This window comes from Bos mutus, chromosome 21 (genome assembly GCF_027580195.1).
Source record: "Bos mutus isolate GX-2022 chromosome 21, NWIPB_WYAK_1.1, whole genome shotgun sequence".
Lineage (NCBI taxonomy): Eukaryota > Metazoa > Chordata > Mammalia > Artiodactyla > Bovidae > Bos > Bos mutus.
The window spans coordinates 45,143,368-45,162,790 of NC_091637.1; the positions used below are offsets into that span (position 1 = coordinate 45,143,368).

Below are 19,423 nucleotides of genomic sequence, written 5' to 3' on the forward strand. Positions count from 1 at the left end.
TTGCATCTTCTGCATTGGCAGGCAGGTTCTTTACCACAGTGCCGCCTGGGAAGCCCCCTTTAAATAGTATCTGCTTTTTTTTCTGCTGAATTTTTTTAGCCAGGTATCCTTATCTGCCACCAGCACATGACTGCTTTAGTTTTTTGGCTTGGGATTTTCTGTGTTTAAATCTCAGATATGTAGAAATCAGACCTGAGATGATATATGTTTAGGGAAAACTTTTTTCTCCGCTTATGCTCTGTGCTGAATTTTCCTCAGGTGGATCGTTTTAAGTCAGCCTTTTCATAAAATGTAGTAACCCTTCAGAACCATACAGGGATCTCAGCTACCTCCAAGACCTTTCTCTTTTAACCAAACAGTCACTAAAAACCATGCCTCCTCTGTTCAGTAACCAACAAATACCCTCAAGGAAACCACAGTTTCAGTATCAGGTTAGCGTGCTGGTTTCTAGCTCCTTGTTTATGTTTGGTCCTTGGGGATATATCTTATTTTCTTGAGAGATTAGCTATATTTTTAAAAAGATTTTGTGGTATTCTATCTAGAATGTCTAGATGTGTTGGGAGTTTTATTTAGTTTTGTTTTTTGTGAATATCTAGTGCACTACATTGCCATAGATAAAAGTCAACAAGATACATTTAAGTAATGTTTTTTCTTAGGCAATTGTAGTGATATTCTCTCTCTTCCATCGTGTTTCAGCTTTAGAAAGTCCTCACTTCTTCACAGAGATGCTGAATAGTTACCTCAATTTCTTCTGGTTTAGTTATGGTTTGATATTTTAAATGTTTAATATATAATTACTATTATAATTAATCTGTTTAATTATATAACTAATTTGAAAATACTCGTCAGTAGTTCAGGGACATTTTTAGATAGGAAATAGAAGGTGAATAGGAGCTTTAAATATTTAGAGTGTTATGTGTTTTGTATTCACTTTCATTTTAATGCTTACAACAATTTTATAGAATAGGAATTGTCTTGATTGTTATGAATGGGTTAACAAAGACTCAGAGAGGTTAAATAATTTGCTTGGGAGTCACACAGTTAATAAGCAGCAGAACAAGGATTGAAACCCTTGTTTTTCTAGTTATTTATGTGGTTTAGTGTTAAATCTGAACTTTCTCATACAAGGCTTTGTATCTGCTTATTCCTTAGTTCTTCATTTGACTTATTTATTAATAATGGAAACAACCCCTGGGACGAGGGAAGTGGGAAGAAGGAAGACACACTGCTAGTTGTCAGAATAAAAGATTGATTATCAGCAGATAGAAAAGAGGGGCCAGGGCCAGAGACTAGACAGGTTCACGCAGGTATGCACACAGAGAGTATTCCAAAAACCACAGAGGCAATCAAGGCAGCAGATGGTTTGTGTCAAATTAAGGAAGAAAATCATATTTATAGAATACTGTAATGTGCCTGAAACACTAAGATGGGTAGAGATGCTTTATTTAGGTTATCTCATTTAAGCCTCCCCATAGAGCTGAAAATGAGTTTTAAGATGTGATGGCAGGTGGTAGCAAGGTTTCAGCCAGGCCCTTAGGGTTCAGGGTTAGCATTCCTATTTTTAAAAATTGGTGAGAGCTCTTTAGAGCTCTGATTTTTTTTGGTTTTCAATTCATTTGATTATTTTCTTTCTGATTATAACATTAATAAGTGTTTGATGAGAAAACTTGAGAAATAAGTCTAAAGAAGAGAATAAAAGCAACCATAAATTACTAAGCAGAAGTAATTACTGTTAATAAGTGTGCATGCATTCTCAGTTGCTCAGTCATATCCAACTTTTTGTGACCCCATGAACTGTAGCCCACCAGGTTCCTCTGTCCATGGGATTTCCCAGGCAAGAATACTGGAGTGGGTTGTCATTTCCTTCTTCAGGGGATCTTCCCAACCCAGGGATTAAACCTGAATCTCCTGCATACAGGCAGATTCTTTATCACTGAGCCACCTGGGAAGCCCTAATTGTGCGTATGTTTGTATAATTGTTTTTCACATAGATGGCGTGACTCTATGTATACTATTTGTATTCTAACTTTTTTATAAGCAGCATTTCATAAGCATATCTTTATTGCTCTAAATACTTTTTTTTTTAAAGGGTCATTTTGTGTTTTTTGTTTATTTTTAAAAATTAGAAGATGGTTCTTATAAGGCGCTAGCCTGCCATCTTCTTGATCAGCTGGCCCCCCCCAAAAAGGTCTCTTTCTTGCCTCAGCCCCTTATCTCTCAGATTCATTGGCCTGTTGTGCAGTGAGCAGATCAAGCATGGACTCAGTATCAATTTGGCTTAGCCAGCCAGGATCCTGCTGCTTGTGGCTAGCTGATCCTAATCAAGGAATATTGGGGCAAGACCCTAGCAGCTGCTGGGACCATTTGTCCAGAGGTTCTTTCCTTCAAGATTCCCTGCAGTGGCCTGGCTGCCCCCAGTGCTTGGCAGTTGAGAAAAGGAACAGACAAACTTCTACTAGTTGACAGACTGGGATTTTGTTTGTAGGGTTTCATTAACGACAAACCCAGCCCTGCGTGAGATAGGTCTATAATCTCTTCAGAAACTTGACATCTTCCAACTCAGTTCAAAATTGAGTGAGCATCCAGGAAACCACTGGCTCATTCACTGCTCTGATGAACCCGGAACCCAGAACAATACAGAGTTATGCACTTAAAGCTCAGAAAAGGATGCAGAACAGTACGTGTAAGATCAGGCCACGCTCCTTAGCACTTTAAGAGTTCAAGCCATGAGCCTTTGGAGTGGGAGCACTGGCTCCAAGACCCTAGGCTACTAGAGACCTAACCCTAGGTGGAATCAAATAGAACTCACACAAAGGAAACCTCTGGAATACAAGACCCTGCATCACCCAACCACCAGTAGCACCCTGTGCAGGACACCTCATCTAAACAACAAACAAAACAAAAAATACAAACCAAATCATCAGCAGACAGGAGTACTGCCTCATCTAGCCTTGCCCATCCGAGGAAAAACAAACAAATAAACACACAGCACAAATCTCACCCTGTATGAAGCTTACACAAACCACTGGGACCAACCTTAGGTGGGCAGAAACCAAAAGGAAGGAAGAATTCAACCTTGAAGCCTGGAAAAAGAAGACCTCAAGCACAGTAAGTTAAAAAAGAAAAAATGAAAAGGCAGAGAAATACCACACAAACGAAGGAACAAACTAGAAACAAAGAAGTCCAAATAAATGAAGAGGAAATAGGCAAACTACCTGAAAAAGAGTTCAGAATAATGATAGTAAAGATGATCAAAAACCTTGAAAACAAGATGGAGAAAATGCAAGAATCAATTAACAAAGACCTAGAAGAATTAAAGAATAAACATGCAGAGACAAACAACAAAATTACTGAAATTAAAAATACTCTATAAGAAATTCAGTTCAGTTCAGTTCAGTCGCTCAGTCGTGTCCGACTCTTTGTGACCCCATGAATCACAGCACGCCAGGCCTCCCTGTCCATAACCGTCTCCTGGAATTCACTCAAATGCAATGTCCGTCGAGTTGGTGATGCCATCCAGCCATCTCATCCTCTGTCGTCCCCTTCTCCTCCTGCCCCCAATCCCTCCCAGCATCAGAGTCTTTTCCAATGAGTCAACTCTTCGCATGAGGTGGCAAAAGTACTGGAGTTTGAGCTTTAACATCATTCCTTCCAAAGAAATCCCAGGGCTGATCTCCTTCAGAATGGACTGGTTGGATCTCCTTGCAGTCCAAGGGACTCTCGAGAGTCTTCTCCAACACCACAGTTCAAAAGCATCAATTCTTCGGCACTCAGCTTTCTTCATAGTCCAACTCTCACATCCATACATGACCACTGGAAAAGCTATAGCCTTGACTAGACAAACCTTTGTTGGCAAAGTAATGTCTCTGCTTTTCAATGTGCTGTCTAGGTTGGTCATAACTTTTCTTCAAAGAATTAGTAGCAGAATATCTGAAGCAGAAGAACGAATCAGTGAGCTGGAAGATAAAATGGTGGAAATAACTTCAGAAGAGCAGAATAAAGTAAAAAGAATGAAAAGAACTGAGGATAGTCTCAGAGACCTCTGGGACCATATCAAATGCACCAACATTTGAATTATAGAGGTCCCAGAAGAAGAAGACAAAAAGAAAGGGTATGAGAAAATTTTTGAACAGATTACAGTTGAAAATTTCCCCAACATGGAAAAGGAAATAGTCAATCAAGTTTAAGAGGCACAAAGAGTCCCATACAGGATAAACCCAAGGAGAAACACGCTAAGACACATACTGATCAAACCAACAAAGACTAAACACAAAGAAAGAATATTGAAAGCAGCAAGGGAGAAGCAACAAGTAACATACAAGGGAAACCCTATATGCTTAACAGCTGATCTTTCAGCAGAAACTCTGTAGGCCAGAAGGGAATGGCAAGATATATTTAAAGTACTGAAAGGGAAAAATCTACAACCAAGATTACTGTACCCAACAAGGATCTCATTCAGAATTGATGGAGGAATAAAATGCTTTTCAGACAAGAAAAAGTTAAGGGAATTCAGTACCACCAAACCAGCTTTACAACAAATATTAAAGGGACTTATATAGTCAAGAAATACAAGAGAAGAAAAATGACCTACAAAATCAACCCCAAACAATTAAGAAAATGGCAATAGGAACATTTATATCAATAATTACTTTAAATGTAAATGAATTAAATGCTCCAACCAAAACACACAGACTGGCTGAATGGATACAAAAACAAGACTGGTATATATGCTGTCTACAAGAAACCCACTTCAGATCTCAAGACACATATAGACTGAAAGTGAGAGGATGAAAAAGTATATTACATGCAAATGGAAAGCAAAGCTGGATTAGCAATCCTCATGTCAGACAAAATAGACCTTAGAATAAAGAAGACTACAAGAGTTAAGGAAGGACACTACATAATGATCAAAGAATCAATTCAAGAGAAAGATATAACAATTATAAATATCTATGCACCCAACATAGGAGCACCACAATGCTATGACGCTAAATATCAGTTACAAGAAAAAAACTGTAAGAAACACAAACACATGGAGATTAAACAACATGTTTCTAAATAAACAACAGATTACTGAAGAAATCAAAAGGGAAATCAAAAAATTTCTAGAAACAAATGACAAAACACAACTCAAAACCTATGGGATGCAGCAAAAGCCATTCTAAGAGGGAAGTTTATAGCAATACAATCCTACCTTAATAAACAAGAAGAACATTGAATAGACAATCTAACTTTACACCTAAAACAACTGGAAAAAGAAGTACAAACCCCAAATTAGTAGAAGCAAAGAAATCATAAAGATCCAAGCAGAAATAAATGAAAAAGAAATGAAAGAAACAGTAGTAAAGATTAATAAAACTAAAAGCTGGTTCTTTGAGAAGATAAACAAAATTGACAAACCTTTAGCCAGACTAATCAAGAAAAAAAGAAGAATCAAATCAACAAAATTAAAAATGAAAAAGGAAACATTACAACAAACAGTAGAGAAATACAAAGGATTATAAGAGAGTATTATGAGCAACTATATGGCACTAAAATGGATAACCTGGAAGAAATGGATGGATTCTTAAAAAAATTCAATTTTCCAAGACTGAACCAGAAAGAAATTATGAACAACCCAATTACAAGCACTGAAATTGAAACTGTGATCAAAAATCTCCCAAAAAACAAAAGCCCAGGACCAGATGGCTTCATGGGAGAATTCTGTCAAACATTTAGAGAAGAACTAATGCCTATCCTTCTAAAATTCTTTAAAAAAATTGCAGAGGAAAGAACACTTCCGAACTCATTCTACAAGGCCACCATCACCTGATACCAAAACCAGACAAAGACAACACGAAAAAAAGAAAACTACAGGCCAATATCACTGATGAACATAGATGCAAAAATCCTCAACAAAATTTTAGCAAACAGAATTCAGCAACACATCAAAAAGCTTATATACTATGATCAAGTTGGGTTTATTCCAGGGATGCAAGAATTCTTCAATATATGAAAATCAATCAATATGATACACCATATAAACAATTTGAAAGATAAAAACCATATGATCATCTCAATAGATGCAGAAAAAGCCTTTGACAAAACTCAGCACCCATTTATGATTAAAACTCTTCAGAGTGGGCACAGAAGGAACCTACCTCAACATAGTAAAAGCCATATATGATAAGCCTACAGCAAACATTATTCTCAATGGTGAAAAACTGAAAGCATTCCCCCTGAGATCAGGAACAAGATAAGGGTGTCCACTTTCTCAACTATTATTCAACATAGTTCTGGAAGTCCTAGCTACAGAAATCAGAGAAGAAAATATGGGGAGGGAGGAGGGTTCAGGATGGGGAACACATGTATACCTGTGGCGGATTCGTTTTGATGTACGGCAAAACCAATACAATATTGTAAAGTTAAAAAATAAAATAAAAAAAATAAAGAAGTAAACCTCTGACTGTTTGGAGATGACATGATACTGTACATAGATAGCCCTAAAGATAGTATCAGAAAATTACTAGAGCTAATCAGTGAATTTCTCAGAGTTGCAGGATACAAAATCAATATGCCAAAATCACTGGCATTTCTGTATACTAGCAATGAAAATCAGAGAAATTAAAGAATCAATCCCATTCACCATTGCAACAAAAAGAATTAAATATCTAGGAATAAACTTACTTAAGGAGACAAAAGAACTGTACACAGATAATTATAAGACACTAATGAAAGAAATCAAAGATGACATAAACAGATGGAGAGATATTCCATGTTCCTGCATAGGAAGAATCAATATTATCAAAGTGACTATACTACCAAATGCAATCTACAGATTCAGTGTGGATCCCTATCAAATTACCAGTAGCATTTTTCACAGAACTAGAACAAAAAATTTCACAATTCAAATGGAAACACAACAGACCCTGAATAGCCAAAGCAGTCTTGAGAAAGAAGAATGGAGCTGGACGAATCAACCTTTCTGACTTCAGATTATACTACAAAGCTCCAGTCATCAAGATAGTATGGTACTGGCACAAAAACAGAAATATAGACCAATGGAACAAGATAGAAAACCCAGAAAAAAACCCATGAACCTATGGGTACCTTATTTTTGACAAAGGAGGCAAGAATATACAATGGGGCAAAGACAGCCTCTTTGATAAATGGTGCTGGGAAAACTGGATAGCTGCATGCAAAAGAGTGAAATTAGAACACTTCTTAACACCATATACAAAGATAAACTCAAAATGGATTAAAGACCTAAATGTAAGACAAGAAACTATAAAACTTTTAGAAGAAAACATAGGTAGAAAACTCTACATAAAGCAAGATCCTCTATGACCCACCTCCTAGAGTAATGGAAATAAAACAAAAGTAAACAAGTGGGACCTAATTAAACTTAAAAGCTTTTGCATAGCAAAGGAAATTATAAGCAAGGTGAAAAGACAACCCTCAGAATGGGAGAAAATAATAGCAAATGAAACAACGGACAAAGGATTAATTTCCAAAATATACAAGCAGCTTGTACAACTCAATGCCAGAAAAACAAACAACCCAATCATGAAGTGGGAAAAAGGCCTAAACAGTCATTTCTCCAAAGAAGACATACAGACACATGAAAAGATGCTCAACATCGCTTATTATTCAGTTCAGTTCAGTTCAGTTCAGTTGCTCAGTCGTGTCCGACTCTTTGCAACCCCATGAATCGCAGCACGCCAGGCCTCCCTGTCCATCACCAACTCCCGGAGTTCACTCAGACTCACGTCCATCGAGTCAGTGATACCATTCAGCCATCTCATCCTCTGTCGTCCTCTTCTCCTCCTGCCCCCAGTCCCTCCCAGCATCAGAGTCTTTTCCAATGAGTCAGCTCTTCGCATGAGGTGGCCAAAGTACTGGAGTTTCAGCTTTAGCATCATTCCTTCCAAAGAAATCCCAGGGCTGATCTCCTTCAGAATGGACTGGTTGGATCTCCTTGCAGTCCAAGGGACTCTCAAGAGTCTTCTCCACCACCACAGTTCAAAAGCATCAATTCTCTGGTGCTCAGCTTTCTTCACAGTCCAACTCTCGCATCCATACATGACCACTGAAAAAGCTATAGCCTTGACTAGACGGACCTTTGTTGGCAAAGTAATGTCTCTTCTTTTGAATATGCTATGTAGGTTGGTCATAACTTTTCTTCCAAGGAGTAAGCATCTTTTAATTTCATGGCTGCAGTCACCATCTGCAGTGATTTTGGAGCCCCCCAAAATAAAGTCTGACACTGTTTCCACTGTTTCCCCATCTATTTCCCATGAAGTGATGGGACCAGATGCCATGATCTTCGTTTTCTGAATGTTGAGCTTTAAGCCAACTTTTTCACTCTCCTTTTTCACCTTCATCAAGAGGCTTTTGAGTTCCTCTTCACTTTCTGCCATAAGGGTGGTGTCATCTGCATATCTGAGGCTATTGATATTTCTCCTGGCAATCTTGATACCAGCTTGTGCTTCTTCCAGCCCAGCATTTCTCATGATGTACTCTGCATATAAGTTAAATAAGCAGGGTGACAATATACAGCCTTGACGTACTCCTTTTCCTATTTGGAACCAGTCTGTTGTTCCATGTCCAGTTCTAAGTGTTGCTTCCTGACCTGCATACAAATTTCTCAAGAGGCAGATCAGGTGTTCTGGCATTCCCATCTCTTTCAGAATTTTCCACAGTTTCTTGTGATCCACACAGTCAAAGGCTTATTATTAGAGAAATGCAAATCAAAACTGCAATGAGGTACTACCTCACACTGGTCAGAATGGCTGCTATCAAATAGTCTACAAACAATAAATGCTGGAGAGGGTGTGGAGAAAAGGGAATGCTCTTGCACTGTTGGTGGGAATGTAGATTGATGCAGCCACTATGGAAGACGGTATGGACATTCCTTAAAAAACTAGGAATAAAATCAGAATAAAACCAACATATGACCCAGCAATCCCACTCCTAGGCATATCCAAAACTGAAATAGACACATGTATGCCATTGTTTATAGCAGTACATTTGTAATAGGTAGAACATGGAAGCAACCAAGATGTCCATTGACAGATGAATGGAAAAAGAAGTCGTGGTACATACACACAATGGAATATTACTAAGCCATAAAAAGGAATGCATGTGAGTCACTTCTGATGAGGTGGATGAACCAAGAACCTATTATATAGAGTGAAGTGAGTCAGAGAGAGGAAGATAAATATTGTATTCTAATGCATATATGGAATCTAGAAAAATAGTACTGAAGAATTTATTTACAGAGCAGCAGTGGAGAAACAGAGAATGGACTTATGGACATTGGGAGAGGGCAGGAGAGGGTGAGATGTATGAAGAGAGTAACATGGAAACTTACATTACTATATGTAAAATAGTTAGCCAACAGGATTTTGCTGTATGGCTCAGGAAACTCAAACAGTGGCTCTGTATTAACCTAGAGGGATGGGGTGGGGAGGGAGATGGGAGGGAGGTTCAAAAGGGAGGGGATATATGTATACCTGTGGCTGACTCATGTTGAGGTTTGACAGAAAATAGTAAAATTCTGTAAAGCAATTATCCATCAATAAAAAAATTTTTTTTTTCTTCTAGTTTTATGAAGATGTAATTGACGTATAGCACTGTGTAAGTTTAAAGTGTGCATCATAGTGATTTAATTTATAAGCATCATGATATCATAAGTTTAATGGGCAGCCATCATCTCATATAGATACAAAATTAAAAAATAGAAAAATAAATTTTTCCTTGTGATGAAAACTTTTAGGATTTACTCTTAACAACTTTTGTATATAACACACAGTGGTGTTAATTAATCATGTTGTACTTGTTTATTTTATAACTGGAAGTTTGTATCTTTGGATGGCCTTCAACCAGATTCCCCCTCCCTAAATACTTTTAAAAATCTGCTTTTACTGGGTAATGTGTGTACATATTTCTGAAAGCACAGGCTTGTAATGCAAAACAGCGGTCTCACTCCCATCTCTGTGTTCTACATGCAAGCAGCAATTGTCTATGTAAATCTTTTATCTACTGCTTCTGGAGTTTAGCCTCATTTCTAAATAATACCAGTTTTGGATAGTACCTTTTGAAAGCTGAGGATTCCATAATAGTTCCCCTTATCTCATTCTTCTGATATTGTTATGTCATAATTTTTGTTTTTGTCGTAACAATAATTATTTTTTACTGATCCCAGAGTTATGCTTTGCTTAAACGTCCCTTCTTGTACAACTGTGTTTTTTTAACCTTGGAATTAATTGCTTCATTTATTGTTTGTTAGTTTTCTCTTGTTTATCAGTTCTCCCCAGAGACTCGAGCAGATTTATGAAAACCCCCAGTGCCATTTTCCACATGGTCAGATGCATCAGGTAATCCGTGAGACCCATTTCCTTCCGGAGTTCTTCATCCTGGGAGCAAGTCTTCCATCCCTGGACCCCGTTCCTTTCTGCTCCATCTTTCAGATACTTTCTATGCCAGCTGCATCTCTGTCTTCATGGGTATCTCTTCACAAGTAAAGTAATTCCCTTTACTTCTTTCCCTGCTAGTCTTGCTTTCTTTTTTCAGTTTTGTTGAGTAGCTTCTTGGGAAAAAGTGTATAGAAGTTAGTTGTTTGAGACTTCTTGTATTGGTTATCTATTGCTTTATAATAAATTACTCCAAAATTTAGTCACTTGAAACAGTAATAAGCATTTTATTTTTCAGTCTTTATGGTCAGGAACTTGGGAGCAAATTAGCTGGGTGGTTCTGGCTCAGGGAATCACATGAAATTGCAGTGAAGAGGTCAGCCAGGGAAGCAGCTATTTGAAGGCTTGACTGGGACTGCAGGAACTGCTTCTACGGTGACTGACTTAAAGACTGGCAGGTTGTTGCTGGTTGTTAGTTGGAAGCCTTATTCCCATAGGCCTCTCCACAGGCTTACTGAGGGCCCCCATGACCTTGTGACTAGCTTCTCTGGGAGTGAATGGTTTACAAGAGCAAGATAGAAGTGACAGTGTTTTTAATAACCTAGATTTCTGCCACATTCTGTTCCTTACAGATGAGTCATTAAGTCCTGCCCACTTTCAGGGAGACAGGAATTAGGGTCCAGCTTTTGAAGGGAGGCATGTCAAAGATTTATTGGACATGTTTTAAAACCCTTAACATCTTTCATGTCCAGAACCATCTTTTAACTCACCCTTCAGAGTATGGAATTCTAGATGTAAGTAATGATGTTTCCTCAGAATTTTGAAGGCATTTTTCCATTGTCTTCTAGCCTCTAGTATTGCTTTGAGAAGCCTGTTACCATTGTGAATCTTGATCCTCTGTACATGACCTGTTTTCTTCCTGAATAGCTGTAAGATGTTTTCTTTATCCTTGATGCTATGGAACAGCAAGGTGATATGTGCTTCTCTTTTCATTCATGTGAATACTCAGAGGAACATTTATATCAGGAAACATATCTTTTGCTCTGAGAAGTTTCTTACATTGTTTCTTCTCCATTATTTTCTGTTTTCTCATTTTGGAACTCTTCCTGGTTAGCTGCTGAACCCCCAAGATTGATCTTTGAATTTTTTTATATTTCATATATATATTATATTATTACATAGTATTTAGATCTTATATATTATATTTTTATTGTAGTTCCCTCCACCTTTTCCCTTCATTCTTATTTTATTCTTTTTAAGAGTGTATTCAACTTTCTTTTCCAATCCTTTTACTAAATATTTTATTTCCATTCTGTATTTAATTTCCAAAAGCCCTTATGTCCTCTGATTACCCATTTTTTATACTTTTTCCAACTCCTATTCTCCTACACTCATGGGTGTAATCTCATCCTTTTATGGGTATTAAATGCAGTTGTTTTAAACTTTTTTTTTCCGTATCTTGACTTGTTCCTGTTTGTTTATACTTCTTTTTTGTTCATTTGTCTCTCTGTGTTTCATTTTGATGCTTTTCACAAATAACTAGCCACCTTTGGCCATCATTCATATCTAGGAGTGAGTCAATATAATCTGCCTGGGTGCAGAGCTTGTCAGCTGCTGAGCTCTAGAAGTTTTCTTCTCACTGGTGAGCCTTTCTCTCTTTAGGGCTTCCCATGTATTTTCCCCTATCCAGACCCTTCTTCATTTCTTTGTAGATTTGGAAGTATGACTCAGACTTTTCGAATATTCGCCCCTCTCAACTTCTTTCTTTACAGAGTGCCTGTGTGTGTATAGTGTACATAATGCAGATCTTAGGGTTCTGTCTCAGTTTAGTTATGTTCGGAGGTTATGGCATGGCATTGTGCTCCTTCCTTTGTTTGATAACTGTAAGTGTTTGTTGATTTATTTTGTACTTGTTTTCTGTTTACTTCATTATGTCTTTGGGAAGAGAGAGTTTATGATCTGGATTCATTTGTAATTTTACTGTAGCTTTTTGAATTTTCCCCTACTTTTTGAATTCTGAATGTTTGTTATCTGCAGAGTAGTAGTATGGATGTACAATAATTTCTGTAGCCAATACTCTGTTATTGGATTTTACTTTGTTCCTGGTTTTATGCATTACAAGTATTGCTGTTGTGGACATCCTTTTCCATGGAACATTGGCCAAGGTTGTTATTTCTTTAGAATGGAATCCTCAGCGTAATTACTAGATCAAAGGATGTAGTCAGTGAAGTCCTTAAAACTTATTTGTAAGTTACTTTCTAAATTGTTGAGTTGGTTTATAGTCTCTGTATCAGTTGGCATTGTATATTTATTTTAAATTAATTTATTAATTTTAATTGGAGGCTAATTACTTTACAGTATTGTGGTGGTTTTGCCATACATTGACATGAATCAGCTATGGGTATACCTGTGTCCCCCATCCTGAATCCCCCACCCACCTCCCTCCCCATCCCATCCCTCTGGGTTGTCCCAGTGCACCGGCTTTGAGTGCCCTGTTTCATGCATTGAACTTGGACTTGTGGTCTGTTTCACATATGGTAATATACATGTTTCAGTGCTATTCTCTCAAATCATCCCACCCTCATCTTCTCCCACAGAGTCCAAAAGTCTGTTCTGTGTATCTGTGTCTCTTTTTCTGTCTCACATATAGGGTTATTGTTACTATCTTTCTAAATTCCATATATATGTGTTAATATACTGTATTGGTGTTTTTCTTTCTGACTTACTTCACTCTGTATAATTGGCTCCAGTTTCATCCACCTCATTAGAACTGATTCAAATGCGTTGATTTTAATAGCTGAGTAATATTCCATTGTGTATATGTACCACACCTTTCTTATCCATTCATGTGCTGAGGGACATCTAGGTTGCTTCCATGTCCTGGCTATTATAAACAGTGCTGTGATGAACATTGGGGTACACGTGTCTCTTTCAGTTCTGGTGTCCTCAGTGTGTATGCCCAGCAGTGGGATTGCTGAGTCATATGGCAGTTCTATTTTCAGTTTTTTAAGGAATCTCCACACTGTTCTCCATAGTGGCTGTATTAGTTTGCATTCCCACCAACAGTGTAAGAGGGTTCCCTTTTCCATACACCCTCTCCAGCATTTATTGTTTGTAGACATTTTGATAGCAGCCATTCTGACCGACGTGAGATGTTACCTCATTGTGGTTTTGATTTGCATTTCTCTGATAACGAGTGATGTTGAGCATCTTTTCATGTGTTTGTTAGCCATCTGTATGTCTTCTTTAGAGAAATGTCTGTTTAGTTCTTTGGCCCATTTTTTGATTGGGTCATTTATTTTTCTGGTAGGCATTGTTTATTATAATTGAAAAGAATAAAACAACTTTGCCAAGTGAAGAATAGTATTACATACTGTACATTTTAATTTGTACTTGTATTTGTCTCTCTGTCTCTTCTTTTGGCTGTTTTTGGTAGTGAGTATAGACAGTATTTCAGAGAAGGCGATGGCACCCCACTCCAGTACTCTTGCCTGGAAAATCCCATGGATGGAGGAGCCTGGTAGGCTGTGGTCCATGGGGTTGCTAAGAGTCGGACACGACTGAGCGACTTCCCTTTCACTTTTCACTTTCATGCACTGGAGAAGGAAATGGCAACCCACTCCAGTGTTCTTGCCTGGAGAATCCCAGGGATGGGGGAGCCTGGTGGGCTGCCGTCTATGGGGTCGCAGAGTCAGACATGACTGAAGGGACTTAGCAGTAGCAGCAGCATGGACAGTATTTAGATTTTTCTTACTGATTTATCCATGCTTGTTTAATTTCATCTGATGGTTTTAAGGCTTTGTCATGTTGCAGATATTTTTTATTGCTTTCTTCTTACCTTTGTTTGCTTTTTAATGTATCTTTAATTTCTGTGTTCACAAATAGTTTTTCAAAACATAACTTGTCCTTTGGATTTTTATGCTTTGAAAAGCTTTCTTCATCCCAATATCATTCACTATCTTTCCTTACTTTCTTTAAGTTTCATTTTGTAAATTTAACTGTTTAGTCCATTAATTGTTTTGTATAACTTAAGGCAAAGAACCTCATGTTATAGAATTTTTTCTCTGTATCAGTTCAGTTCAGTCACTCAGTTGTGTCCGACTCTTTGTGACTCCATGGACTGCAGCGTGCCAGGCTTCCCTGTCCCTCACCAACTCCCAGTGCTTGCTCAAACTCATGTCCATCGAGTTGGTGATGCCATCCAACCATCTCATCCTCTATTGTCCCCTTCTCCTGCCTTCAATCTTGCCCAGCATCAGGGTCTTTTCCAGTGAGTCAGCTCTTTGCATCAGGTGGCCAAAATATTGGAGTTTCAGCTTCAACATCAGTCCTTCCTGAAAATCCTGAAAATATTCAGGACTGATTTCCTTTAGGATGGACTGGTTGGATCTCCAAGGGACTCTCAAGAGTCTTCTCCAACACCACAGTTCAAAAACATCAATTCTTCGGTGCTCACTTTTCTTATGGTCCAGCTCTCACATCCATACATGACTACTGGAAAAACTATAGCTTTGACTATATGGACCTTTGTTGGCAAAGTAATGTCTCTGCTTTTTAATAAGCTGTCTAGGTTGGTCATAACTTTTCTTCCAAGGAGCAAGCGTCCTTTAATTTTATGGCTGCAGTCACCAGCAGTGATTTTTGAGCCCTGAAAAGTAAAGTCTCTCACTGTTTCGTTGTTTTACCATCTATTTGCCATGAAGTGATGGGGCTGGATGCCATGATCTTAGTTTTCTGAATGTTGAGTTTTAAGCCAACTTTTTTTCTCTGTACAGTTAAACTCATTTTTCTCTTGTCATTTATTGTCATCTGGTTTTCAAATAATTTGAAGTCACCTTTTTTGTAACATTTCCCACAACCGGAGTCTGTTTCTTGGCTTTTAAATCCTATTCTGCTTATCTTTTTATTCCAATGCAGCATACTTAAAAAAAAAAAAAAGACTGTAGCCTTTTAATATGTTTTGTTCTTTCTCTGGTAATGCTAGTCCTTGAAAATCTCCCAAGACGCTATCCAGGTCCAAAACTGTGAGATGCCTTAATCAGGGAACTGCCAACAGGCAGTTGATTCTGAACCCAGGCCAGAGGGAGACCAGTGCAAACGTGGAACCTTGGAGCCACTTTGCTGGCATTCCCTAACACGTCCCTGATGAGAAGGAATATGGTCTCAGTTGGTGAAAGGGGTCAGTGAGCAGGTTCGCTAAGTATACGTGTGAAGATTGGAGGGGTGTGGGATTTTGAAGTCAAATATGTAGTTATAATTAATAATACTTTAAAAAAGCTAAATTACCTATTGAGTATAGAAGCCTCTACAGGCACCAAAGCAAGGGAGTTTGAATGTCTCTTTCTTTTCCGATGTCTTTTTACCTGCTTCATTTATGACTTTCTTTCCTTATGGAAGGCTGTTGAGGGGCTGGGGATAAGGGAGAGAAGAACAAGGAATAATGAGGACAGAGTCAAGGCAATTCTATTTGTGTAATTTAAAGTATACCTGTAATATTTTTTAGAGATGCCTTCAAAACTTCAAACATTTCAGTCCCATTGTACCTTTTTTTTTCAATTGTAAACAATGACTGGTAGGTTTATTTCAGAATTTCTGCTTGGCCTAGGGCAAATATATCAATGGAATACAAAGAGAATTCACCAGTTAAAAGTCCATATTCTTTTTTTAATGGTAATTTTTACAAAACATTTTTTCATTGAAATATTTTTAAAAGCAAAGGCTTTATTACTCCTGCTTAGCTTTCAGAGTCCTCTTTGGTTGGAGAATCTGGCTCTATTCTTAGCCATCACACGATCTTGACTGTAGCTGTAGCCTGTTCTCCCTTCTTATCTGCTATGTAACAGTTCCCAGTTCTTGTAGTACAATGTAGATAATGCTAGACTATTCCATAAAATTTTACCAAAAGTGGAGGAGAAAGTAAAAGGAAGTAAGCATAGAGAGTAATATGTAATGAGATAATTTTTCAAAGGGGATCTAGTTTTAGCTTTCTTCAGCTCTGCTTTCTCTCTACCTCCAGGATTGCTTCAAATTTACAAAAACCATCTTTTCTCTACCACTTGGGAGAACCTTCAAGCATATGTAGACTCTAAATTTCAAACCCAAAAGAGAAGACTTCATGATTGACACTGGGAATGCTGAAAATGGGCATGGCTTATGCCTTCCACAAGAAATCATAACTAACTGTATTCTAGTAGCTACTATCCCACTCCACTACTCTTGCCTGGAAAATCTCATGGCTGGAGGAGCCTGGTAGGCTGCAGTCCATGGGGTCGCTAAGAGTCGGACACGACTGAGCAACTTCACTTTCACTTTTCACTTTCATGCTTTGGAGAAGGAAATGGCAACCCGCCGCAGTGTTCTTCCCTGGAGAATCCCAGGGACGGCGGAGCCTGATGGGCTGCCGTCTATGGGGTCGCACAGAGTCGGACACGACTGAAGCGACTTAGCAGCAGCAGCAGCAGTAGCTACTATGAGACAGTTATATCTAGCTATATCCCAATAGGCTATTGTCTTTACTAGAGATACACATGTGGTAGGTGGGTGGCAATCTGTCACAGCCTTTTATATGATAAGTCTATGTGATTTTATTTGTCATATAAAATTATAGTGGGAAATGGCAACCCACTCCAGTATTCTTGCCTAGAATATTCCATGAACAGAGGAGCCTGATGGACTACAGTCCATGGGGTCGCAAAGAGTTGGACACTACTGAGTGCACATGTGCACATGTGCGCGCACGCACACATACACACACACACACACGCATGCACACACACACATTGCTCATTCTCACACTGATGCTCATCCTCTGGCTTTTAAAATAAAGGATACAGTATTTTATAATAAAAACTATGGGATAGAACAAATGGACCCAGATTCTAGTCTGATTTACTAGTAAATTGTCTTGTCTCTTAGCCAGTGGCTCAGTCTTTCTATATAATTGGGATATAATTATATATCCCAAGATTGGGATATAATTAGTCTGTAATATTATGATTTTATCTTTAATTGAATTGTTTGAAATAATTATAAAATTTATACTTGAATTTTTCTCTTGATGATATATTAGTCTCTTTTAATATGATTGACGTATTAGTGAGGAATTGTTCTGATACGAGAAAAAATAGTTTGTTTTACAATGATACATTTTACAGGACAGGCTCTCCATTGTGCTGACAGGGGACCTGCCTGTATTTAAAAGGGGCTACAGGAGCTCACTATGAGTTTTTTATGAAGTAAATATTTGCCTCTTTATCACATACAGATTTAGATATTCTTAAACAATTTAATTGTATGTAGTTCTCTGTATACTTAGATTCCGTAGTTTCTAGTTTTAGTTCATTCATATATTTGACATTTCATCATTAAAACTTTTAAGTTGAATTTAAACAAAAGCACCATATGTTAAAATACTTCTAACAGTGAGTTATTTGGTACTGTTAGTTAAATATGGAACAGTTTTTTCCTTCCTACTTATGTGTGATCTATTTTTTTTTTCAGAGTGAAAAGCTTTTGTTATACGATACAGTACAGAGTGAGTTAGAGGAGAAGATACGAAGGCTTGAAGAGGACCGGCACAGCATTGATATTACCTCAGGTGAGGGGAATGCTGTGATGTCATGTTTAAGTGACACTAAGCCTTTGGTTTACTGAGGTGTCTCCTCACATCTAGTCTCCTATACAGATGGTACATAAATGAAGCGTAGATCTTCACGACCCAGGTAATCACGATGATGTGATCACTCATCTAGAGCCAGACATCCTGGAATGTGAAGTCAAGTGGGTCTTAGAAAGCATCACTACAAACAAAGCTAGAGGAGGTGATGGAATTCCAGTTGAGCTCTTTCAAATCCTGAAAGATGATGCTGTGAAAGTGCTGCACTCAATATGCCAGCAAGTTTGGAAAACTCAGCAGTGGCCACAGGACTGGAAAAGGTCCATTTTCATTCCAATCCCAAAGAAAGGAAATGCCAAAGAATGCTCAAACTACAGCACAATTGCACTCATCTCACATGCTAATAAAGTAATGCTCAAAATTCTCCAAGCCAGGCTTCAGCAATACGTGAACCGTGAACTTCCTGATGTTCAAGCTGGTTTTAGAAAAGGCAGAGGAACCAGAGATCAAATTGCCAACATCTGCTGGATCATGGAAAAAGCAAGAGAGTTCCAGAAAAACATCTATTTCTGCTTTATTGACTATGACAAAGCCTTTGACTGTGTGGATCACAATAAACTGTGGAAAATTCTGAAAGAGATGGGAATACCAGACCACCTGACCTGCCTCTTGAGAAATCTGTATGCAGGTCAGGAAGCAACACTTAGAACTGGACATGGAACAACAGACTGGTTCCAAATAGGAAAAGGAGTACGTCAAGGCTGTATATTGTCACCCTGCTTATTTAACTTATATGCAGAGTACATCATGAGAAACGCTGGACTGGAAGAAACACTAGCTGGAATCAAGAGTGCCAGGAGAAATATCAATAACCTCAGATATGCAGATGACACCACCCTTATGGCAGAAAGTGAAGAGGAACTCAAAAGCCTCTTGATGAAAGTGAAAGTGGAGAGTGAAAAAGTTGGCTTAAAGCTCAACATTCAGAAAACGAAGATCATGGCATCTGGTCCCATCACTTCATGGGAAATAGATGGGGAAACAGTGGAAACAGTGTCAGACTTTATTTTTCTGGGCTCCAAAATCACTGCAGATGGTGACTGCAGCCATGAAATTAAAAGACGCTTACTCCTTGGAAGGAAAGCTACGACCAACCTAGATAGCATATTCAAAAGCAGAGACATTACTTTGTCAACAAAGGTCCATCTAGTCAAGGCTATGATTTTTCCTGTGGTCACATATAGATGTGAGATTTGGACTGTGAAGAAGGCTGAATGCCGAAGAATTGATGCTTTTGAACTGTGGTGGTGGAGAACACTCTTGAGAGTCCCTTGGACTGCAAGGAGATCCAACCAGTCCATTTTGAAGGAGATCAGCCCTGGGATTTCTTTGGAAGGAATGATGCTAAAGCTGA

The 19,423-nt window shown here is 38.2% G+C and overlaps 1 protein-coding gene across 2 annotated transcripts in view; it reads left to right on the forward strand.

Annotated features, from left to right (window-relative positions):
• BRMS1L (BRMS1 like transcriptional repressor) overlaps nucleotides 1-19,423 on the forward strand; it is a 42,905-nt gene that overhangs the window by 14,141 nt on the left and 9,341 nt on the right. For both annotated transcript variants that reach the window (XM_070358745.1, XM_005891796.3), the window contains exon 5: nucleotides 17,895-17,991. In XM_070358745.1, the coding sequence (XP_070214846.1) occupies nucleotides 17,895-17,991 (97 nt within the window). The remainder of the gene's footprint in view (nucleotides 1-17,894; nucleotides 17,992-19,423) is intronic.